Below are 18,517 nucleotides of genomic sequence, written 5' to 3'. Positions count from 1 at the left end.
CAGTGATATGCAAGTGTTCTCTGGGCAGTGCTAAAAATGTTCCCATTCCCCCTTGAGACCAGGCCTTGAGTTTCCACCTGACCTCAAACAGTAGTCAAGTAAGTAGGCCCTGTCACAGAGACAAGCTGACCATGGGACTCACTAGGCCTACTTTGGTTACTGTTTGACATTTTGTGTAAAAGAGAAAAGAGAGATACAGAGACAAAGACAGAGAGACAGAGACAGTGACAGAGACAGAGACATAGAGAAAGAGATTATTTTATAACCTCTGATGCTTGGTCTAGTATTCCAATAGACAGACAGAGGGACAGAAGGGAGAAAAGAAGGATGGATAGATGGATGAATAAATGAATCAAAAAGTGGTCAGAGAGATAGGTGGGCTGATATATGGTGAGAGGAATTGTAGAAGGATGGGTGTGTGAAAGGAGGAAGGAGGGGGGTAGAAGGGTGGCCAGAAGAGGCTGGTTGGGGAAAGGAGGGTGACAGAAGCACAGTTGCAGAGACATGAATCTCATATCTCCTCACTGACCTGATGCTGAGGTCTGGCCTCCCACAGGGAGTTTCCTGGTCCCCTGGTCATGCTCATTGTAGAGGGGATGCTGCTCTTGTACCTGGAGCTGGCTGTGGGGCAGCGCATGCGGCAAGGCAGCATCGGTGCCTGGAGGTGCCCCTACCTCAGTGGTGTCGGTATGTGGGACCCTTCTCAGATCCTCTGACAGAGATTTTGTGGGTTTCTGAGCATCACTGGTATGCATGGGCTGGACCTGTGACTGGATGAACCAACTCCCAAAGAGGGCTACCATGGAGCTCGGGCAGAGAGGGCCCTGGATTCTGGCCCTCACATGGTACCCCATCCCACCCCCAATGAAACTTCCACCTTAGGGCATCTCCACTCTGGACCTCAGCTTGATATTCTCTGACTGGCTGGACATAGCATTCATTTCGTCCCAGCTACCTATCCTCTGGGGATGTACACAAATGCCACCCCCTGCTTAATGTGTGCCTGGTGCTGAACATGGCATGCACGAGTGTGAGGTCATTTCATCTTCACCACACCACTTAGGGGCGTTGGGGCATCATAGTGATACCTGGATGCACAAGCCAAGCATCTATGTGAACATACCAGGTGTGGCCTACTGCACCCTTCCAGAGTGACCTTCAGTCACTGTCCCCAGGCACCTCCATGATGTGATTCTCCTAGTTTGTAAAAGACCAGGATCTAGAGCCATCAGAGTTCATACATGTTCTGTGTACTTTTCATGTCCAAGAAAGGGAAGCAGACAGGAAGCCTGAGCCATTGTTTAGGAATGAGGAAGGGTCCACCTGATGTGACCTCCTGCATCTTTGGAAGAAATATGTCCGGGGTATTAGAACTCATCATCTTCAAACTGCCTCCTCATGATGAAGAGCTATGAAGGCCATCAGAGTGTGCTGAGGCAGCAATGTATGCTGTATATTGGAAAACAGGGGAGGCTGCCTGGCCCCTTGGGCACTGACATGCACTTACTGGCCTGAGTTCCCAGTGGAGTGGGAGGAGTTGCTCTGTAATGCTATTGATACCTGTATAGTCTGCCACATGCAAAGTCAACAACTTACAACTCTTCTGGTTATGTGTGGGATGACAAAGGTTGACAACACTCCCAAGTAAACTCACTTTAGAGCAACCTAATGGCAAACTCTCACTTCTCACAGTGATACCCTCTGTGGGACCTCATAGATCAGACCAGGCTGGGGGTAAGTGTTGTCTGTCTGTCACACTCCTGCCACATGGATGGGGCTGGCTCCAGGAACTCCACCTCCAAAAGGAGCAAGTTCACATCAGGCATGTAGTTGGCCCTTCTCCATAGCTCTGCTGGGTAGTTTTGGGAAAGCTCTGAGCTTTAGTTTGCTCTTTGGAAGGAGGATAATGCTTTTGTGTGAACTAACTGCACACAAAATACTGAGCCCAGGACCTGACACTTAGATGTCAAAAAACCAATACTGATCTACCATCTCAGATGATCAGAGTTGAGGGGTAGTAATTCTCAAGAAGATGTCATAGGTGTAGTATCAGGTCTAATGAAAGCCTAAAGGAAGAGTGTTCTTGTTTGGGGATGTCACCATAGTTGTGTCATTCAAGTCCCACTGGTTAAATTACACACATCTGATCTTCAGCATGGCCCTCTGCTTTGCTCACAGGTGTTGCTAGTGTGGTGGTCTCCTCCTTCCTCTCAATGTACTACAACGTCATCAATGCCTGGGGCTTCTGGTATCTCTTCCATTCCTTCCAGGTAAGCCAACCTCTGGTCAGAGCAAAAGCAAAAAGGGTAGAAAATGCAGGGCCACTCACCAAGTGGGGAGCTGTTAGAGGATGAGAACGCCAGCCTGTGGGAACCCTCTCAGTGATGGGGGAGCGTGATGGGAGCCACAAGCCAAGCAGGGATGACAGAATCTGGATCCACTACTTGTCACAATGTAAGCCAAACTATGCACTGTGTGTGTGTGCGTGCACATGCGTGTGTGTTTGCATGTGCGTACACACATGTGCACACTCATTTCTGAGGAGCAGGTCCACAGCACTCATTGGAATATCTACAGGAATATTTTCAATGACAAGCATTTTAAACAGTGCATTATCTAAATTCTTGTTACTGATATTCTGGAAGGGTCTAGGCTTTGGGGAAAATAAATAAATGCCACAATTCCACACTGAGCGCTGGAATGTTCCTCTTCACCAGTCATATTCTATCCCACCCCACCCCCATCTTCATCCTTTTTACTCTCAGAGACTCTAATCCCACTGCCTCCATATCAGCCTCTTTCCAGATGGAAAAAGAAGAGAAGGACCCAGGAATTACCACTCTAATATCCATGCATTCCATACTTCACAAAAATCCCCCCCCCTTACCTCTGCAGTAAATCCTCTCCCAAGGTCATAGGATAATGACACAGCAGACCTTCACTTGGATGTCTATGGGCCATGCAGGTCCCCGGAACATATAAATCTACACTGGCATGGCCATATACACGACATAAGAGCTTTTGTTCAATCCCACGAGCTACAAGTGACTCTACAGGACTCTACTTTATGGGAGGGTGTCGTCCTTCTTAGCGGGTACCTTTAGCCAAGCAAATGTAAGGACCCTATCTTTACCTTCTGATGCAGATGAAGGGAGAAGAAAACTGAAAATCTCTCAGTTGTTCCATGCCCTAGAGCTTCTTCATGTAGCATGTTCATTGGCAGGAATATTAAAAAACAAAAAATAAAAACAAAAACAAACAAACAAACAAAAAAAAAAACCTGAAGTCAAGCTCATCTCAAGCAAAGGACCCCAGAGGTATCCTCAGATTTGCAGCCAAATATGTGAAACAGTGTGAGTTAGAGTGGCCTCAGCAGAGGGCCCAGAGAATGTCGGCTAGGCAACTGAGCTTAGAGGGCTTCTGTTTCTTAGCTGGGACCTGCTGCTGGTTCCATCAGATACCACAGTGTCTCCCTCCTGTGGCCTGTCCATCCAAATGGGCTCACTGCTCAAGATTCTAACTCAAGTACGTTCACAGCTTTGTTTTTAAATTATTTTTAAAGTTTATCTTATTTATTTTATGTATATGGGTGTTTCACCTGAATGTCTATGTACAACATGCATGCCTGGTGCCTGCAGAGGCCAGGAGAGCGTGTCAAATTCCCTGGGACTAGAGTTACAGAAGGGGAGCCATCCTATAGTTACTGGGACTCTAACCTGGGGAAAAACAGCCAGTACCCTTAACTAGTGAGCCATCTCTCCAGCCCTACAACTGGTTTTGAACAGGGTAGCTACAAGGATCTGGAAAGACTAGGCCAGGAAGCCTCTGATCCACTGTACTCTGTTGTTTCGCGCAAGCCAGGCTAGCCCATATTTTCAGGACAAGGTGTGAAGCCTCCTGTCAAAGATGCTTCCTATCATCCCACCAAGCCCTTGGCCTTTCCCTTGACTCTCTGTTGATTCTCACTTCATTCCAAAGGATCCCCTGCTGTGGTCTGTCTGCCCACTGAATGGTAACCGCACAGGCTACGATGAGGAGTATGAAAAGGCTTCGTCAATGCAGTACTTCTGGTGCAGGAAAACACTCAACATCTCACCATCCATCCAGGAGAATGGAGGAGTGCAGTGGGAGCCAGCACTGTGCCTCATCCTGGCCTGGCTGATGGTGTATCTGTGCATCCTGAGGGGCACTGAGTCAACCAGCAAGTTGTGCTAGGGAGTGTGATGGGACTGAATCTGGTCCATGCTAGAGCTGTCTCTTGCTGTCCAGAGTAGAGGCTCAGTGGGTCAGAAGGCATGGATGGTGTTATTGGCATGTCCCTGTACTAGCTGACAGTGGAGGGTGTCAGAAGTGATTAAAGTTGTAGCACTGAATCTGAAATGACAGGCCCCAGCCAGTTCTCACACTCACCTGTACCAGGTCATTTCATGGAGATATTCAAACACCCTGCTATTCAGTCCTTGCACCTCAAATGCCAGAGCTATTATTCTGTGGAGGGAACCTCAACATCAGACTAGCAAGCCTCTGGGGACTTTATTGTGTAGTTGGATTTGGGGTCCCATTTCAAAGTGCTTTCAGGAAATCAATACTACCCAGAACTGTTGGGTTCTCCCTTGGTTTTTTGTTTTGTTTTGTTTTGTTTTGTTTTGTTTTGTTTTGTTCTGTTGTGTGGTATGGGGTTTTAGTTCTTGTTTTGGCTTTTATTTTTAAAGTGTCTCCTTATGTACTTCAGGCTGGCATGAAACTGGCAGAACGGCCCAAGTTGGCCTCAAACTCAGTGATCCTCCTGACTCAGCCTTCTGAGTGTTGGGATTTTAGGCCACAGATATGCCAAAATACCCAGCAAAGGCCTTTTATTTGCCTAAGCTCGTTCTTTCTGTTGAAATGCCCAGGTTTCCATTCATCCTAGGGCTGGAGTATCTGCTGTATTTCCATCACCCATACCTGTTTCAAGCTGGGGTGAATGCTCCATACTCAGCTATTCAGCAAAGCAAATCCATAGTTGATCACGGTGTCTTATTCTTGTAACAGCCCCTCAGAGTAGATACATGAGGTCACTCCCAAAAGGCTTAGATAGGCAAAGTATTCTTCACAAAATCACAGCCAGGGACTGCACACTCAGGACATAGACCAGATTTACTCCAAGCTCTTCCCATCTTATTGGTGAAATGCAGCATGAATGTTCTCTTCACATCTTTTGTGACTTAGTCATTTACAATTTGTCTTCTTCTGAGAATCCCATGAGACCCCTAGATCTCACTCTTCTGATCACCTGCCTGCCTTCTCCAGTACTGACATGTTTGTTTGCTTTTGTTCTTTCATGAGGCATCAAGCTTAGAACAACCTATGTCATTGAGATATTGCATGACAACACCAATGTTGTGCCTGGCGTGACATTTCACATTGTTTTCTAAGTCCCCATAGTGGCCAGCCCCACATAGTCATCTTAGCCCCACAGCACTTTGCCTCACAGCTGAGCATAAGAATCAGGGTGTTCTTTCTCAGCTGAGCTCAGACCTTGCAGCATCTTCTCTGTCCCAACCTAGACCAAGCATGATCCAAAAGATCTAAGGGCGATGTCTGTACCCTTGAATATTAAAGCAGTCCTTTCCTCTCCAGGCCTCTTATAGTTGTGAAAATAAGTAGAGTCTGGACATTATTCTCCTCTGAAGTTTTACTTAATGGTCAGTGTTATTTCTCCTGATAGGTTAAGCTAAAGCTAGATCACATGTCCAGCCATCCTTCCCACAAGAAAAAGAAGGAAGCCACTTTGTGAGGACTCTAGAAAGCCCATAAGAAACACGGACCACTGGCGGGGTAGGGGGGGAAGTCCAGAGCTTTCCCCAAATGTCTTCTAAGTGCCCAGTGTTATGGACCGGGATCAGACCTCCACCATGCCCCTGAATTTCTTTCACATCACTGGCAAAAAGACTCTTATCCATTTGCATCTCACCTGGTTTGACATATTAGATATTTGGGTAAATTCACTAACCCCCTAAATGTGTAAGCAGCCATGGTAAACATATATCCCACTTTCTCAGTGTCCTTCTGACAGTCTTAGAAGTTCATGAAGTATGGTGCCATGCCAAGGACGAAATGGAAGTCTGAGATTAATTCAAGCATATCAAGATATGGGTTACTAGCTGGGTTTCTCAGAGGTGGATCCAACCTAAAAGAAGATTGATAAAACAAAACCAACCTTGTGAAAAGTTTTGTTTCGTTTTGTTTTTGTCTATGAATCTAGGCAAAATCCCTTATAGTTTTATGCCCATGATACATTGTTTTTAAATTTTATTTATTAACATAATATCCGTGCATGCTTATGAAGGGCCTGATGCTTTGATACAAGTATGAAACACATAGCAGCTAGACCAATGCCACTAACATTTCCTTCTCCTCATACATGAATTATATATACATTTTTTTACTCTTCTAGTTATTTTTATGTATCATGGATTCTTGTAGATTAGAGTTACCTATAGTGCTGGGCAAAGAAGCAATGATTTCTGCTTCTAATTCCTGTATTTTGGTTACTCTTGTCTAACCTCTGTCTTCCCTTGCTGCCTTTCCCATCTTCTTGGAGGTTCATTTACCACTTTCTACAAATGAGTGCAAAAAATGCATTATTTGTCTATGATTTGTTTTATTTACCATGATGCCTGAACTTGTCTATACCTTTACATGTGACAAGATTTCATTCTTTTTATGGCTAAGTAGTATTCCTTTGTGGATACATACCATGTGATTTCTATATGTTCACTTTCCATGGATGGTTTTATATCCTAGATTTTTTTTAAAGGAATATCACAGTAAAAATGAGAGTGCTGCTATATCCTTGACACATGGCTTTTAAGATCCCTTTGCAATAATATCTAATTGTGGTTTTTATTTGTATTCCCTTGAAGATTAATGATGCTGAATTTTTGTTCATATATTTGCTGGCTATTTGTGTCTTAACTTTTTAGATGTATTTATTTTATTTGACACATATGAGTATTTTGCTTGCATGTGTATGTGTATGCCACATGTATGTCTGACACTCGCAGGGATAAGAAGAGGGCTATGACAGTGGTTATGAGTTGCCAGGTGGGTGCTGGAAACTGAACCCAGGTCCTCTGCAGGAACAGCAGGCGCTCTTAACCACTGAGCCAACCCTAAAGTCCCCTCATGTCTTTTTAAATAAATGTCTATGTAGCCCATTTCTTTGCCCATTTTTTAAGGTGGACTCTTTGCTCTCCAGTTGTTTGAGCTCTGAATAAAAAGAATTAAGGGAATGAGAGGTATTGGCAATAAAACTGTGAAAATATTAATGAAAGATGTCAAGATGACTCCAGGAAAGGAAAGATACTCTATGGAGCAGAAGATGTCCTAGTTAATTTTCTGTTCCTGTGAAGAGACACTATGTTCTATGTACTCTGTACTCTGTACTATGTACTATGTACTCTGTACTATGCTTATCAAAAAGAAGAATTTAATTGAGACTTTGCTTACAGTTTCTTTGAGTCTATGATTGTGGCAGGAAGTGTGGCAGCAGGCAGGCAGGAAGAATGCCTGCTTATATCTAATCCACAGGCAAGAGGCAGAGGGAGGGGAAGGGTGAATGGAGAAGGAGGAGGAGGTAGGAGATGGGAGAAGAAAGAGAGAGATTGGGTTCAACCTGGGCTCCCTCAGTGGCATACGCACTCCCTTCAACAAGGCCACTTCTCCTAACCTTCTAAAATAGTTCTACCCACTGTGAACCAAGGGCTCAAATATATGAGCCTGTGGGGGCCATTCTCATTCAAACCATCACAGAGCTGGTATTATTATTATTATTATTATTATTATTATTATTATAAAGTGTACATACTACCCAAGACAGTTTACAGATCCAGTTCAATCCTTACCAATAATAATATTCATAGAATCAGAAAAAAAATCTTAAAATCTACATGACACTATTGAATAAAAGAACGAAACTGAAGTCATATTAATACCTGATTTTAAGTCTGTCTACAATGTGTCTGGTATTGGCTTGAGAAAAGACAAGGAGACAAGTAGAACATAGTAGAGTACCTGGAAAACCACATATTTCTGTCAAAGACACCACGAGAATACATTGGAAAGCCATCAAATCAATTGCTGATGCTAGATCCACATCTCACATGCTGTACAAAAGTCCAAAGTATGAAAAGTCTAAGGCGAAACACTTGAAGACTTAGATTTTTGTGTACCTATGTTTTGGGATAAGACCCGAAAACTTGCAACAAAGTAAAAACCAGTAGGATTACATCAAAGAAAGAACTTTCTGTGCAATAAAAGAAATAGTCAATATCATGAAGAAAATATTTAGGAACTCACACACACATTCACAGAGTAAGGGGGAGACTTAAATAAATAATATTGTTTTGTTAGCAGTTTTACTAAGTAATGACAATTTTAAAATAGTAAATACATAAAAACCAAATTTAATTATGGCATTTTAATACATAAGTATCATTGCTCCTTATTCTTATTCACCCTCTCTCTATCCTCCCTCTTTACCCCTTCTTTCTGGTATAATTTAGAGGGAAAATACATGTTTGAGGTGTAAGAATAGAGGAATTACTATAAAAGTGCAAAAAGAATAGTCATAAAAAGCTGCTCAAGTACGATGATTGTGGTTGATACATTGTTTATGAACTAATAAAGCAATGAAGATCAGAGAAGCAAAGCATCTAGGCTACCAGAGAGCTCGGTCCTGTACCAGGGCTGGAGAGATATTATCCATAGCAAGCTGGAGACAAATTGCCAAGACTAAATCCTTAATGCCCTGCTCCTATCTTATATATTAGTGCTGGGGTTTAAAGCTGTGAGCTCTGTTTCTCTTTTAGACTGATTCACTTCTCATGTAGCCCTGGATGGCCTTGTAAATCTAACATTAAGTATTTTTGGTTTTTATGTTTTCTTACTCTCTGTTGTTGACTGTGGCCTTCTCTTGTGGCTCACCTTTTAGTTAAACTCTGTAGGGATATGGAAGAGTGTTATCTCTCCCTCCGTCTTTGTTCCAGGGGATTGGGTTTTGATTTAGGAACATGCTTTCTCTCATTCACCTAACTCTGTCAGATAATTTCCTTTGTGAATGTCTTTGCATATCTTCTGTTACATTGCTATTGTAAATAGTGTCTTTCTCCTTATTTCTACGGTTGTTTATGTTGGTGGCAGAAGAAACAAACATTTTTTTATGTTAGTCTTGTACCTTGAAATCTTGATGCATTTCCTAATGAATTCTCACAACTACAGATTGCTTCTGTTTACTCTATAAACTATCCTATAACCTGCGGATATGATTTAGCACATTTCTTTTCAGTGTCTGTATTTCAACCCTTTTTTATTGTGGTTTCACTATTATTACTGATTTTATTGGAGTCTCAGGCACAATTGTTTTCCTGTACTTTGAACACAGTGAAATTCCAAGTGTTAGGTGAACACTCTGACTAGTTCTTTGATTTACTATAAAGGCTTTTTCAGACTGCTTTTAGAGAATACTTTCAAGGCCAGGATAAAGTTTCCATGGCCTTTGCTTATTGGTTAGGTTAGGGAGTAGTTGGTTGGTTTTTTTGTTTGTTTGTTTGTTTGTTTTGTTTTGTTTTGTTTTCTGGGGTTTACCATTGTCCACGGAGAGATACATCACTTTCCTCCTTTTGCTTGTTGTTCTAGTTAGAGTAATAATTGCTATGAGGAAAGGCCATGACCCAAAGCAAGTTGGGGAGGAAAGGGTTTATTTGGCTTACACCTCCATCAGGAACTCAAGGTAGATTCCTATAGATAAGAACTGATGTAGAGGCCACAGAGGGTTGCTGCTTACTGGCTTGCTCATGGCATGATCAGCTTACGTTCTTTAAGAACTCAGTACCACCAGGCCAAGGATGGCACCAGCCACAATGGGCTGCTCCCCTCCCCATCACTAATTAAGAAAATGCCCTGCAACTTATGGAAGCATCTTCTCAGTTGTGGTCCCCTCCTTTCAGATAACTCTAGTTTGTGTTAAGTTGACATAAAACTAACCAGCACCATTGTAAAGCTCTGAGCCCTGCCTATAGGATCTATAGCCTGACCCTCCATTCCTGCACAACACAGACACGCAGACGCTGACACCCAGGATTCGAGATCTAGATCCCACTTGTGCATCTATGGCTCCTGTTCTAAACTTTGGCATCCATTCAGTTCCCTTCTTTTGGTTCTGACACTTAGTTTTTCCTCGCTTTTTTTTTTTTTTTTTTTTTTTGAGATTGGCTTTATGTCCAAGATGTTATAATTACTGATTTTATTTTATTTTATAGTTTTAGAATTATTTCTTTCCCCTGCTCCTGCCATTCTCTCTCTCTCTCTCTCTCTCTCTCTCTCTCTCTCTCTCTCTCTCTTTATTTTCCTTTCCTTTCTAGTATATATTCTCTACTGTTTGAAATTTGGACTTTCATATCTCCTTCCAGGTGTGTGCCAGACCTGGTTCCCCTCTTCCATTTTAAACATTATCGTCATGCAGTTCAGGCCCTTTGAGCCTATAACTTTCTAAATACCGCAAACTTAGGATGCACAAGGCACTGAGATCAGTCTCTGGCTCCAGGGATGGACACACACACACACACACACACACACACACACACACACACACACAATTTTATTTGTAAATACTCTTTCTTGCATTCCAGCTATCTTTGGGAGAGAGGAACTAGCTTTAAAATACCTTCCTGTGGGGCTAAAGAGATGGTTCAGCAGTTAGAAAAGCTTGGTGTTCTTCCAGAAGACCGGAGTTTAGTTCCCAACACTCACATCAAGTACTTCAAAGTCAACTCCAGAGAATCTGATGTTTCCTTCTGGCCTTGTGGGCACCTGCACAGACATGGTACAAAAACATGTACATATACATATACATGTACATATACATATAACTAAATAAATCTTCTTTTAAAATATTGTTCTATAAGGCAAGTTTGTTTATCTGGGGGGGTGGAGAAGGATGTCTGCTCAAGACAGAGTTTCTCTGTGTAACACCCCTGGCTGTCCTAAAACTTGTTTTGTAGACCAGGCTAGCCTTGAACTCACATAGATCTGACAGTCTCTGCCTCCTGAGTTCTGGGATTAAAGGTTTGAGCCATCATGCCTGGAAAGGGCAAGTTCTAAGGATTGTAAATTTTGTTAGATTTTTGCTTCCATATAAACATATGTTTTTGGCCCCATTTGTTTTCTTTCTTTCATTCTGTATTTCTTATTTTTTATTTGTCTGCTTGTTTACTTGCTTGCTTCTTTTTGAGGCAGGCTTTTTCTGTGTAGCCTAGACTCTCCTGGAACTTCCTCTGTAGACCAGGCTGGCCTCAAACAGAGATCTGCCTGCCTCTGCTTCCTGATTGCTGGTATTAAAGGCGTATTCTATCACTGCCTGTCAATGTATAACAGTCTTTTTTAAACATTGTTTTATGTGTATTTTGTCTACATGAACCATGTGCATTCCCAGTGCCCATAGAAGTCGGAAAATGCTGTCAGATCTCTGGAATCAGAGTTAGCCACTCTGTAAGCCACTGTGGGTACTGGGAATTGAACCCAGGTCATTTGGCAGAGCAGACAATGAATGCTCTTTTCTCCTTGAAAATCTTCATTTAGATTTATGTTAATCTTTTCCCTCCTATTCCACAGGTCTTATAACTTTTTGATTGCATATTACACTATCCATGTCATCATTTCTTTGGGTTATCTTCTATGTTGTTAAAAGGGAATCTGAGGTAGTTTAATGAGAATGTCCCCATAAACTCACATGTTTAAATACTTGTTCCCTAGCTGGTAGAACGGTTTAGGAAGGATTAAGAGGTGTGGCCTTGTTGGAAGAGGTGTGTCTTTCTGCCTGCCTTCCTGCCTGCCTGCTGCCTGCCTGCCTACCTGCTGCCTGCATGCCTGCCTGCCTGCCTGCCTGCTGCCTGCTGCTATGCTTTCCTCATGATGATCATGGATTCTAACCTTCTGCAGCCCCAAATTAAACACTTTCTTTTTAATAAGAGGAAGACAAATGTTGGTACTAAGGGGTGGGGCATTGCTGTGACAGGAAGCTAGCCATGCTGCTTTTGGAAGGAATATGGAAAACCTGGGGAAATTGGATTAGGAAAGCTGTTGACTGCTATAAGCAGGGCTGAATGGACATCCTAGTAAGAGCTTGGAGACAACAGTGCTAAGATCATTGAGGGTTATGGATGCTTAGCTCAAGAAACTTCAGAGGGCAACAAAATTAGTGACAGTGTTAGAAACCATTCTTGTGGTGCTTGGGGAAAAAATGAGGATGCTTTCTGCCTGAGGGCAAATTGAAATAGTTGGACTAATTTTATAGGCAGAGGATATTTCAAAACAGCCTAATATTAACTCTGTTGCATGGTTATTAGTAATCACATTCATGCAGAGCTACCATAAAAAATAATAAGCAGGGCAAAAAGAAACACAAAATGTATAGTTTGAGGAGGGGAAAAAGCACCAAGAAATTTGATGTCTGTACTGAAAGAGATAAGGAGAGGCCTAGTGTGAAATGGAATAAAGGGAGTGTTGTCTTTGGGTGAAGACCCCACCCAGCTAACCCGAAAACTTGCATAAAGGAAATGCCTTTTGTATTTCTATAAAGCTGCAATGGGGGAAAATGTTATGCAAATATAATTCAAGAAGGGGAACAGGCTCCAACCAAAATGGCTGAACTTGGCTTCATTGGCCAGGTCATTCTGGCTTTAGATCCCTGAATGATACTGGAGTAAAGGAGTTGTGGAATCTTCCTCCGCACTTAAGAAAATCCTCTGAAGCGAGGTGTTTGGCATGGGAATCCCTTCAAGGAAACTAGAGAAGCTATATGTGAATTTATGAAAATGAAGCCTGGATTGCATTGGAGACCTCAAGATCTTGGAAATGTCAAAATCATAGACTTACCAAGAAGCTTGGGACCAAATCAAGAGAGAAAGACACATGTTGTAGCCAGCGGAACTTGAAGGGAAGAGCCATCTAAGCCCATTGGCAGCAGATTAGAGCTATAGGATTTGGAGTTTGCCCTCCTGAATTTCCATTTGCCTATTAGAAATAGATTAGAGATACAGGATTTGAAGATTGCCCCGCTGGATTTCTGTCATGCCTTGCTCCAGTATTTTCTAACTATATTACCATTCCTCCCTTTTGAAATGGTAATGTATATTCTATGCTGTTTTACATTGAAGTTTATAATTTACTTTTTGATTTTACAAGGAGTTATAATTAAAAGTTGCCTTGGGTCTCAGAAGAAACTTAAAATAGTGTTCACATCATGAAATACTGTGGGGACTGTTAGAGTTGGACGAAAGTCATTTTGCATTATGATATGGCCACAAGCCTATGGCAGACAAGGTGTGGGGTGTGGTAGTTTGAATGAGAATGCCCCCCATATGTGCATATGTTTGAATACTTGCCCCCCATTTGGTACAGTTCTTTGGGAAGGATTAAGAAGTGTGGCCTCATTGGAGGAGTTCTGATGCTGGCAGTGGGCCTGAGGTTTCAGAAGCCCAGGCCATTCCCAAATAGCTCCCTCTGGTTCCTGTTTGCAGAAAGGGATATAAGCGCTCATGGGCCAACACCATGCCTGCCTGCCAGCTGCCATGTCCTCACCATGATGGCCATGGACTCTAACCCTCTGTAACCATGCACCCCAAATTAAACACTTTATTTTCTGTGGCCTTGGTCATGGCATTTTGTCACAACAGAAAAGTAAGACAGAATCACTTTCATAGATTTTAATTGGCTTGATTCTGTAGTTAGAAAACATACTGGGCAAAATGAAATTCAGAATGTTCTACCCTCACATGTGCAGGATATCAAAAGAAAAGAAAATTAAATATAGAAAGTGGAAATGAGGGGGCTGGAGAGATGGCTCAGTGGTTCAGGAAACTATCCGCTTTTCCAGAGGACATGGGTTCAATTCTCAGCACCCTGTAACTCAAGCTCTAAAGGATCTCTCTCTCTCTCTCTCTCTCTCTCTCTCTCTCTCTCTCTCTCGCTAGCTCGCTCTCTCTCTCACACACACACACACACACAAACACCACATGCATGCGAGCAAAACACCAATTCATATAAAATAAAATTTTAAAAAGAAAATAGAAAAGAAGTATACAGAGTGCTCATTGGGTAAAACTTATATTTGCTTTCTTTGAACCTGGTTTTAAGCAGTTGGCTACCTGGCTCTTAGAGGCTGGCTGATGTGATTAGCTTAAGGTTCACAGTGTACAAAGACATCTTTAGGTCAAACTACATTCTATTGAACAGAATTACACTGAGAAATAACTCCCTGCCCACTAATTCTCTCTTCAACCATGTCTAATTCAATATTAACATTACAGTGACATTTTAAACCAATAATTATGTTAATCATTGAAAACACTATTTTTTTAAGTCATTGATTCCAATTGTCTACAATGTGGTGCTTTCGGTGGTAGTCATGGGCAGGAAAGTGAGTTCAGAGTACCCCAGTAGGGTGTATTTTAACACTGACATTGTTTAGAATTGATGGCTCCTGCTAATAATAGTGAAATAATTGTTGTGTGATATCTAATATTCACTTAAAATGTTCAGTGTCATGTTATCCTCATCTGCTCCTGAAGCCTACTATTCCCCCCTTTGCTTATACCATTTAGCTTATTTCATTTTTGTATCAGTCAATACAAAATTGTGTTGCTATAACCAAATACCTAACATGGTCATGAGTGAGGCACTTATTTTATTTCTGGATTGAAAGGCACAATCTAACATGGTGGAGAAGGATTGTACAATTCATGACAATAGACTCATGAGCCTAAGATTTTAACTATTGATGGACAAGGAAGCAAAGAACAGACAGGAAATGACAGCGGGCTATACAATCTCAAGACACTTACCCAATGATCTACTTTCTCCAGTGAGAGCCCAGCTCTGAAAGTTATATGTGGTGATATATTACTTATGACTTATCAAAGCTTGCCTGAGGATTCAGAAAGCAAAGCCAGCCACAAGCTATAGAGGTCAGGCAATGGTGATACATACCTTTAATCACAGAAACCATACTAGCTAGCCAGGCAGTATCCACATGCCTTTGGGTGGATTTCTGTGAGTTAGAGACCTCCCAGGGATACACTAGAGTGAATCAGTCTGAAAGATTTAACAGAGCTCATGCCTTTAATCCCTGCTCTAGAGAGGCATATGAAAGACAGGAATCCAGTGTCTCAGGCAGCATTGTGAGATTTAATCTCTAGCCACCCCGAGGATAGGCAGCAGTCTGAGGTTTGCTGGAGTCCTTGTGGAGACAGGATCACCCCCTTTTGGACTGAGGTAGATGTAAGACCTAGTGGCTCAGCTGCTTTGCTTCTCTGACCTCAGCTTGAAGCTTGAACCCCAATATCTGTCTCTGGGTTTTTATTTTTGGTGTTACAGTTACACACCTCGAAGAGTGCAGCAAGACAGGGAGGGTAGACATTCCACATCCGAACTATGGTGTTTCATTCTTGTCCCCTCTGACTCACATGTATATCTGGTGTCTTTTAATCATCAGCAGGCTGTTCAGGGCACGGGCCTGGCCTTCATCGTCTACACTGGGGCCATTAAAAACATGGAAGTGTCCCAGCTCTGGTCAGTTCTCTACATCTTCATGCTGCTGATGATGGGTTTTGGGAGCATGCTTGGAAACACAGTGGCCATCCTCACCCCTCTGACGGACAGCAAGGTCATCTCCAGCTACCTGCCCAAGGAGGCCATTTCAGATCAGGACACCAGGCAGTGGAGGCGGGGCATGGGAGAGTGGCGAAAGGCAAGACAATCAGTGGAAGGGTCTAATTAGGGGCCATGTGCTTCTAAGACAACTCCAGAAAGGCTGCAGGGGTGTAGCTGTGCTCCTGCTAGGGTAATACTCGGTTCCACTTGGGTAAGTTGTTCTAGGTGCTTTATGCACATGTAATGTGCACCACAGAGACCCATTTTTAATTTCAACATCTTGCCACCCAGCCAGGATCATGAGAACCCTCCTGTGCCTCTGATGGCTCTATGTCCAGGATAGATAATGTCACATCTGATCACATGTCCTAGCTATCATGTGGGAAGTGTCCTCTTCCCCGCTCCTCGAAGCCTGATAGCACTTGGTTTTTTTTTTTTTTTTTTTTCTGAAATTGGGTCTCTGTGGTCCACAGTACAAATGCATGTAGCTCCCAATCCAGCACTTAATCCTCTCCTGAGGGGAGCCTCCCAGTGGCTGATATTGTATGGTATGGCAGTGGGAAGGGCTACTATGAATTCAGAGGCACCATGGAAAGCCTTAGGAAGTCAGAAGAAAACCTGGAAAGAGTCAAATATTGACTCTGCCATGTTGTGCAGTTATCTGACAACACTAAGCCCTGGTACCCCCGTATATAAGGGATCTCTGACTACTACCTTGGAGGCTTAATCTGCTCTGGTACATGACCAGAGCCTGGCATGTGAGAGCATCTATGTAAATTGTAGTTTCTTCCCAAACCAATCCTTATCTAGGGCCCCACACCACATTTCAGTCCACTTCTCACAGTCTCAGGGGCTATCTTTAGCATTCCCAGACTTTCAGCCATTATGATAGAATATATCCACGATGAGAAGGCAGAGGGTGGTCTTGAGTTTAAGCCTAGCAGCTTTGTTCCTGCTCTAACTCTGCCTGCTCTCCCATGCCAAGGCCAGGCCCTTCCAAGCACATAGTGACCATCTCTAGGAGGCAGTAGAGTATACTCGGAACCATCACTGATGGACAGAGTGGGAGGGCAGAGGGAATCTCACCGTAGCCCTGTGGACTGAGAGGGCTGGCACCCCCCTCCCCCACCTTCTCTGGGAACTAACCTCTGGTCCACACCTGGGACCTCTGAAGGCCAACACCGGGGAGATGATGTCTCATGACCAGTTCTTCATTGGTCATCCTCAGGCAGCCTCAGCCCTTTTCCCTTTACCTCAATAGCTCCCCCAGAGAGGATCAGATGGGTTGGGGTCACATTCAAACATCAAACCAGAACAGCATCTTCCCAAGGGCAGAAGGTATGCAAACTAGAGTCCCTCCCTCCAGAGCATGAATAAATCTGTCTCTCTCTGTGCTCCCAACAGATTTGAAAGTGACCTTCAGGCCATGACTTGCCGCTCCCTCAACTGGTACTGGAAGGCCATGTGGGCGTTTGTGAGTCCAATACTCATCATCAGCCTCTATGTCTTCTACCTGAGTGACTATATCCTCTCAGGGACACTGCAGTACCAAGCCTGGGATGGCACTCAGGTACCCGATGTTCCTGCAGGGCTGGGGAATAAGGCAGAGACCACACAGTCACTCAGAACACAGGGGACTATTGCTGTGCTGTGAGAAGGCTCCATGTGAGTATTTCACAGATGCTCAATTTAGCACAGCAGAAGTGGGCTGTGAGTTTTTAACCATGATGCATGGAGAGAGCAAGAGATGCCCAAAGCATCACAGTGGGCCTTTCCCTAGAAGTACCAGTATCCTTTGGTGTGCCACACTGTACACCAGGCTTGGGTGAACAGTTCTCTTGGACTTGATAGGAGGGACCTTCCCCTGATGCTCAATCTCTTCTCCCAGGGGCAGCTGGTGACCAAGGATTACCCCCCACATGCACCAGCTGTCATCGGTTTGCTGGTGGCTTCATCTACCATGTGCATCACCCTGCTGGCCCTGGGGATTTTCATCTGGAATTGCCTCAAGAGGGGAGGTTCATCCCCAGTGGTCTAAGAATGGACCTCCCAGGGATGGAAGTCAGCCACTATCTGTTTCACAGTTGCTGCCTGCTGGTGGCGACACCTTGGCTGGAGTGCTGGTCTGGGACCTCCTGAATCTGTAAAGAGGATTAGGGAGCTTAGAAAAAGAAGACTACCTTGGGGAGGGGACCACATCCCTTAGAAGACTCCCTCCATTATTTGCCATCTGAAGACTACAACTTGTAGCCTTCTTGTCGTCAGGGGTTAAGGCCAGTACTGAAGATCATTGTCACCTAGACTCTAGGAAGTCCTAGAATTCAAGGTAAGCTGTCGTTAGAAACTTGACCATAACCCTGAGGAGCCAAACAAGCACTTCGGTTTATGTTTGTTTGTTTTTTGTTGTTATTTTTGGTTTTGTTTTTTTTTTTTTTTTTTTCTCAAAAGAAAACAAGATACTAATTGCTTTTCATCCAGTGTCAGAGGTTTTTGAAGCACCTAGGGCAACACATTACAATTCTTCTCATTGAAGCCACAGTGAGTGTGTAATTTTTGTATTACTACACTGTACTACACTGTAAATACTACCGGGATTTAGTGTCCACGAAGGGAGAGTTATGTTGGGAATGCAAAGGTTCCTCACAGTGGGCTGTGGCAACGCTAAACTGTACAAGGAATCTGAACAGACATTCCCATCCCTGGGGTTTCAGGGTCAGATGATCCACAAGGGTACAAGGAACTGTAACTTTTCTACAAACATCACTCACAGCCACCTTCATTCACCTCTGTATAGTAATGCTTTCTAAAATGTACATAAGTCACACAG

The 18,517-nt window shown here is 43.3% G+C and overlaps 1 protein-coding gene across 1 annotated transcript; it reads left to right on the top strand.

Annotated features, from left to right (window-relative positions):
* The first annotated feature begins 578 nt into the window (after positions 1-578).
* LOC127217946 (sodium- and chloride-dependent transporter XTRP3-like) lies at positions 579-17,737 on the top strand. Its single transcript, XM_051178943.1, has 5 exons — positions 579-687; positions 2,179-2,270; positions 3,979-4,205; positions 17,095-17,260; positions 17,579-17,737. The coding sequence occupies exons 1-5, from the start codon at positions 579-581 to the stop codon at positions 17,726-17,728; spliced, it is 744 nt and encodes a 247-aa protein (XP_051034900.1). The 3' UTR covers positions 17,729-17,737.
* The last annotated feature ends 780 nt before the right edge of the window (positions 17,738-18,517 follow it).

The sequence above is a fragment of the Phodopus roborovskii genome, unplaced genomic scaffold, assembly GCF_943737965.1.
Source record: "Phodopus roborovskii unplaced genomic scaffold, PHOROB, whole genome shotgun sequence".
NCBI lineage: Eukaryota > Metazoa > Chordata > Mammalia > Rodentia > Cricetidae > Phodopus > Phodopus roborovskii.
This window is presented reverse-complemented; position numbering and strand designations above follow the sequence as displayed.

Coding starts and splice junctions, on each gene's coding strand:
- LOC127217946 (XM_051178943.1), top strand. CDS start 579: ATGCTCATTGTAGAGGGGATGCTGCTCTTGTACCTGGAGCTGGCTGTG. Junction 2,271..3,978: donor ATCTCTTCCATTCCTTCCAG/GTAAGCCAACCT, acceptor TTCATTCCAAAG/GATCCCCTGCTGTGGTCTGT. Junction 17,261..17,578: donor AAGCCTGGGATGGCACTCAG/GTACCCGATGTT, acceptor CTCTTCTCCCAG/GGGCAGCTGGTGACCAAGGA.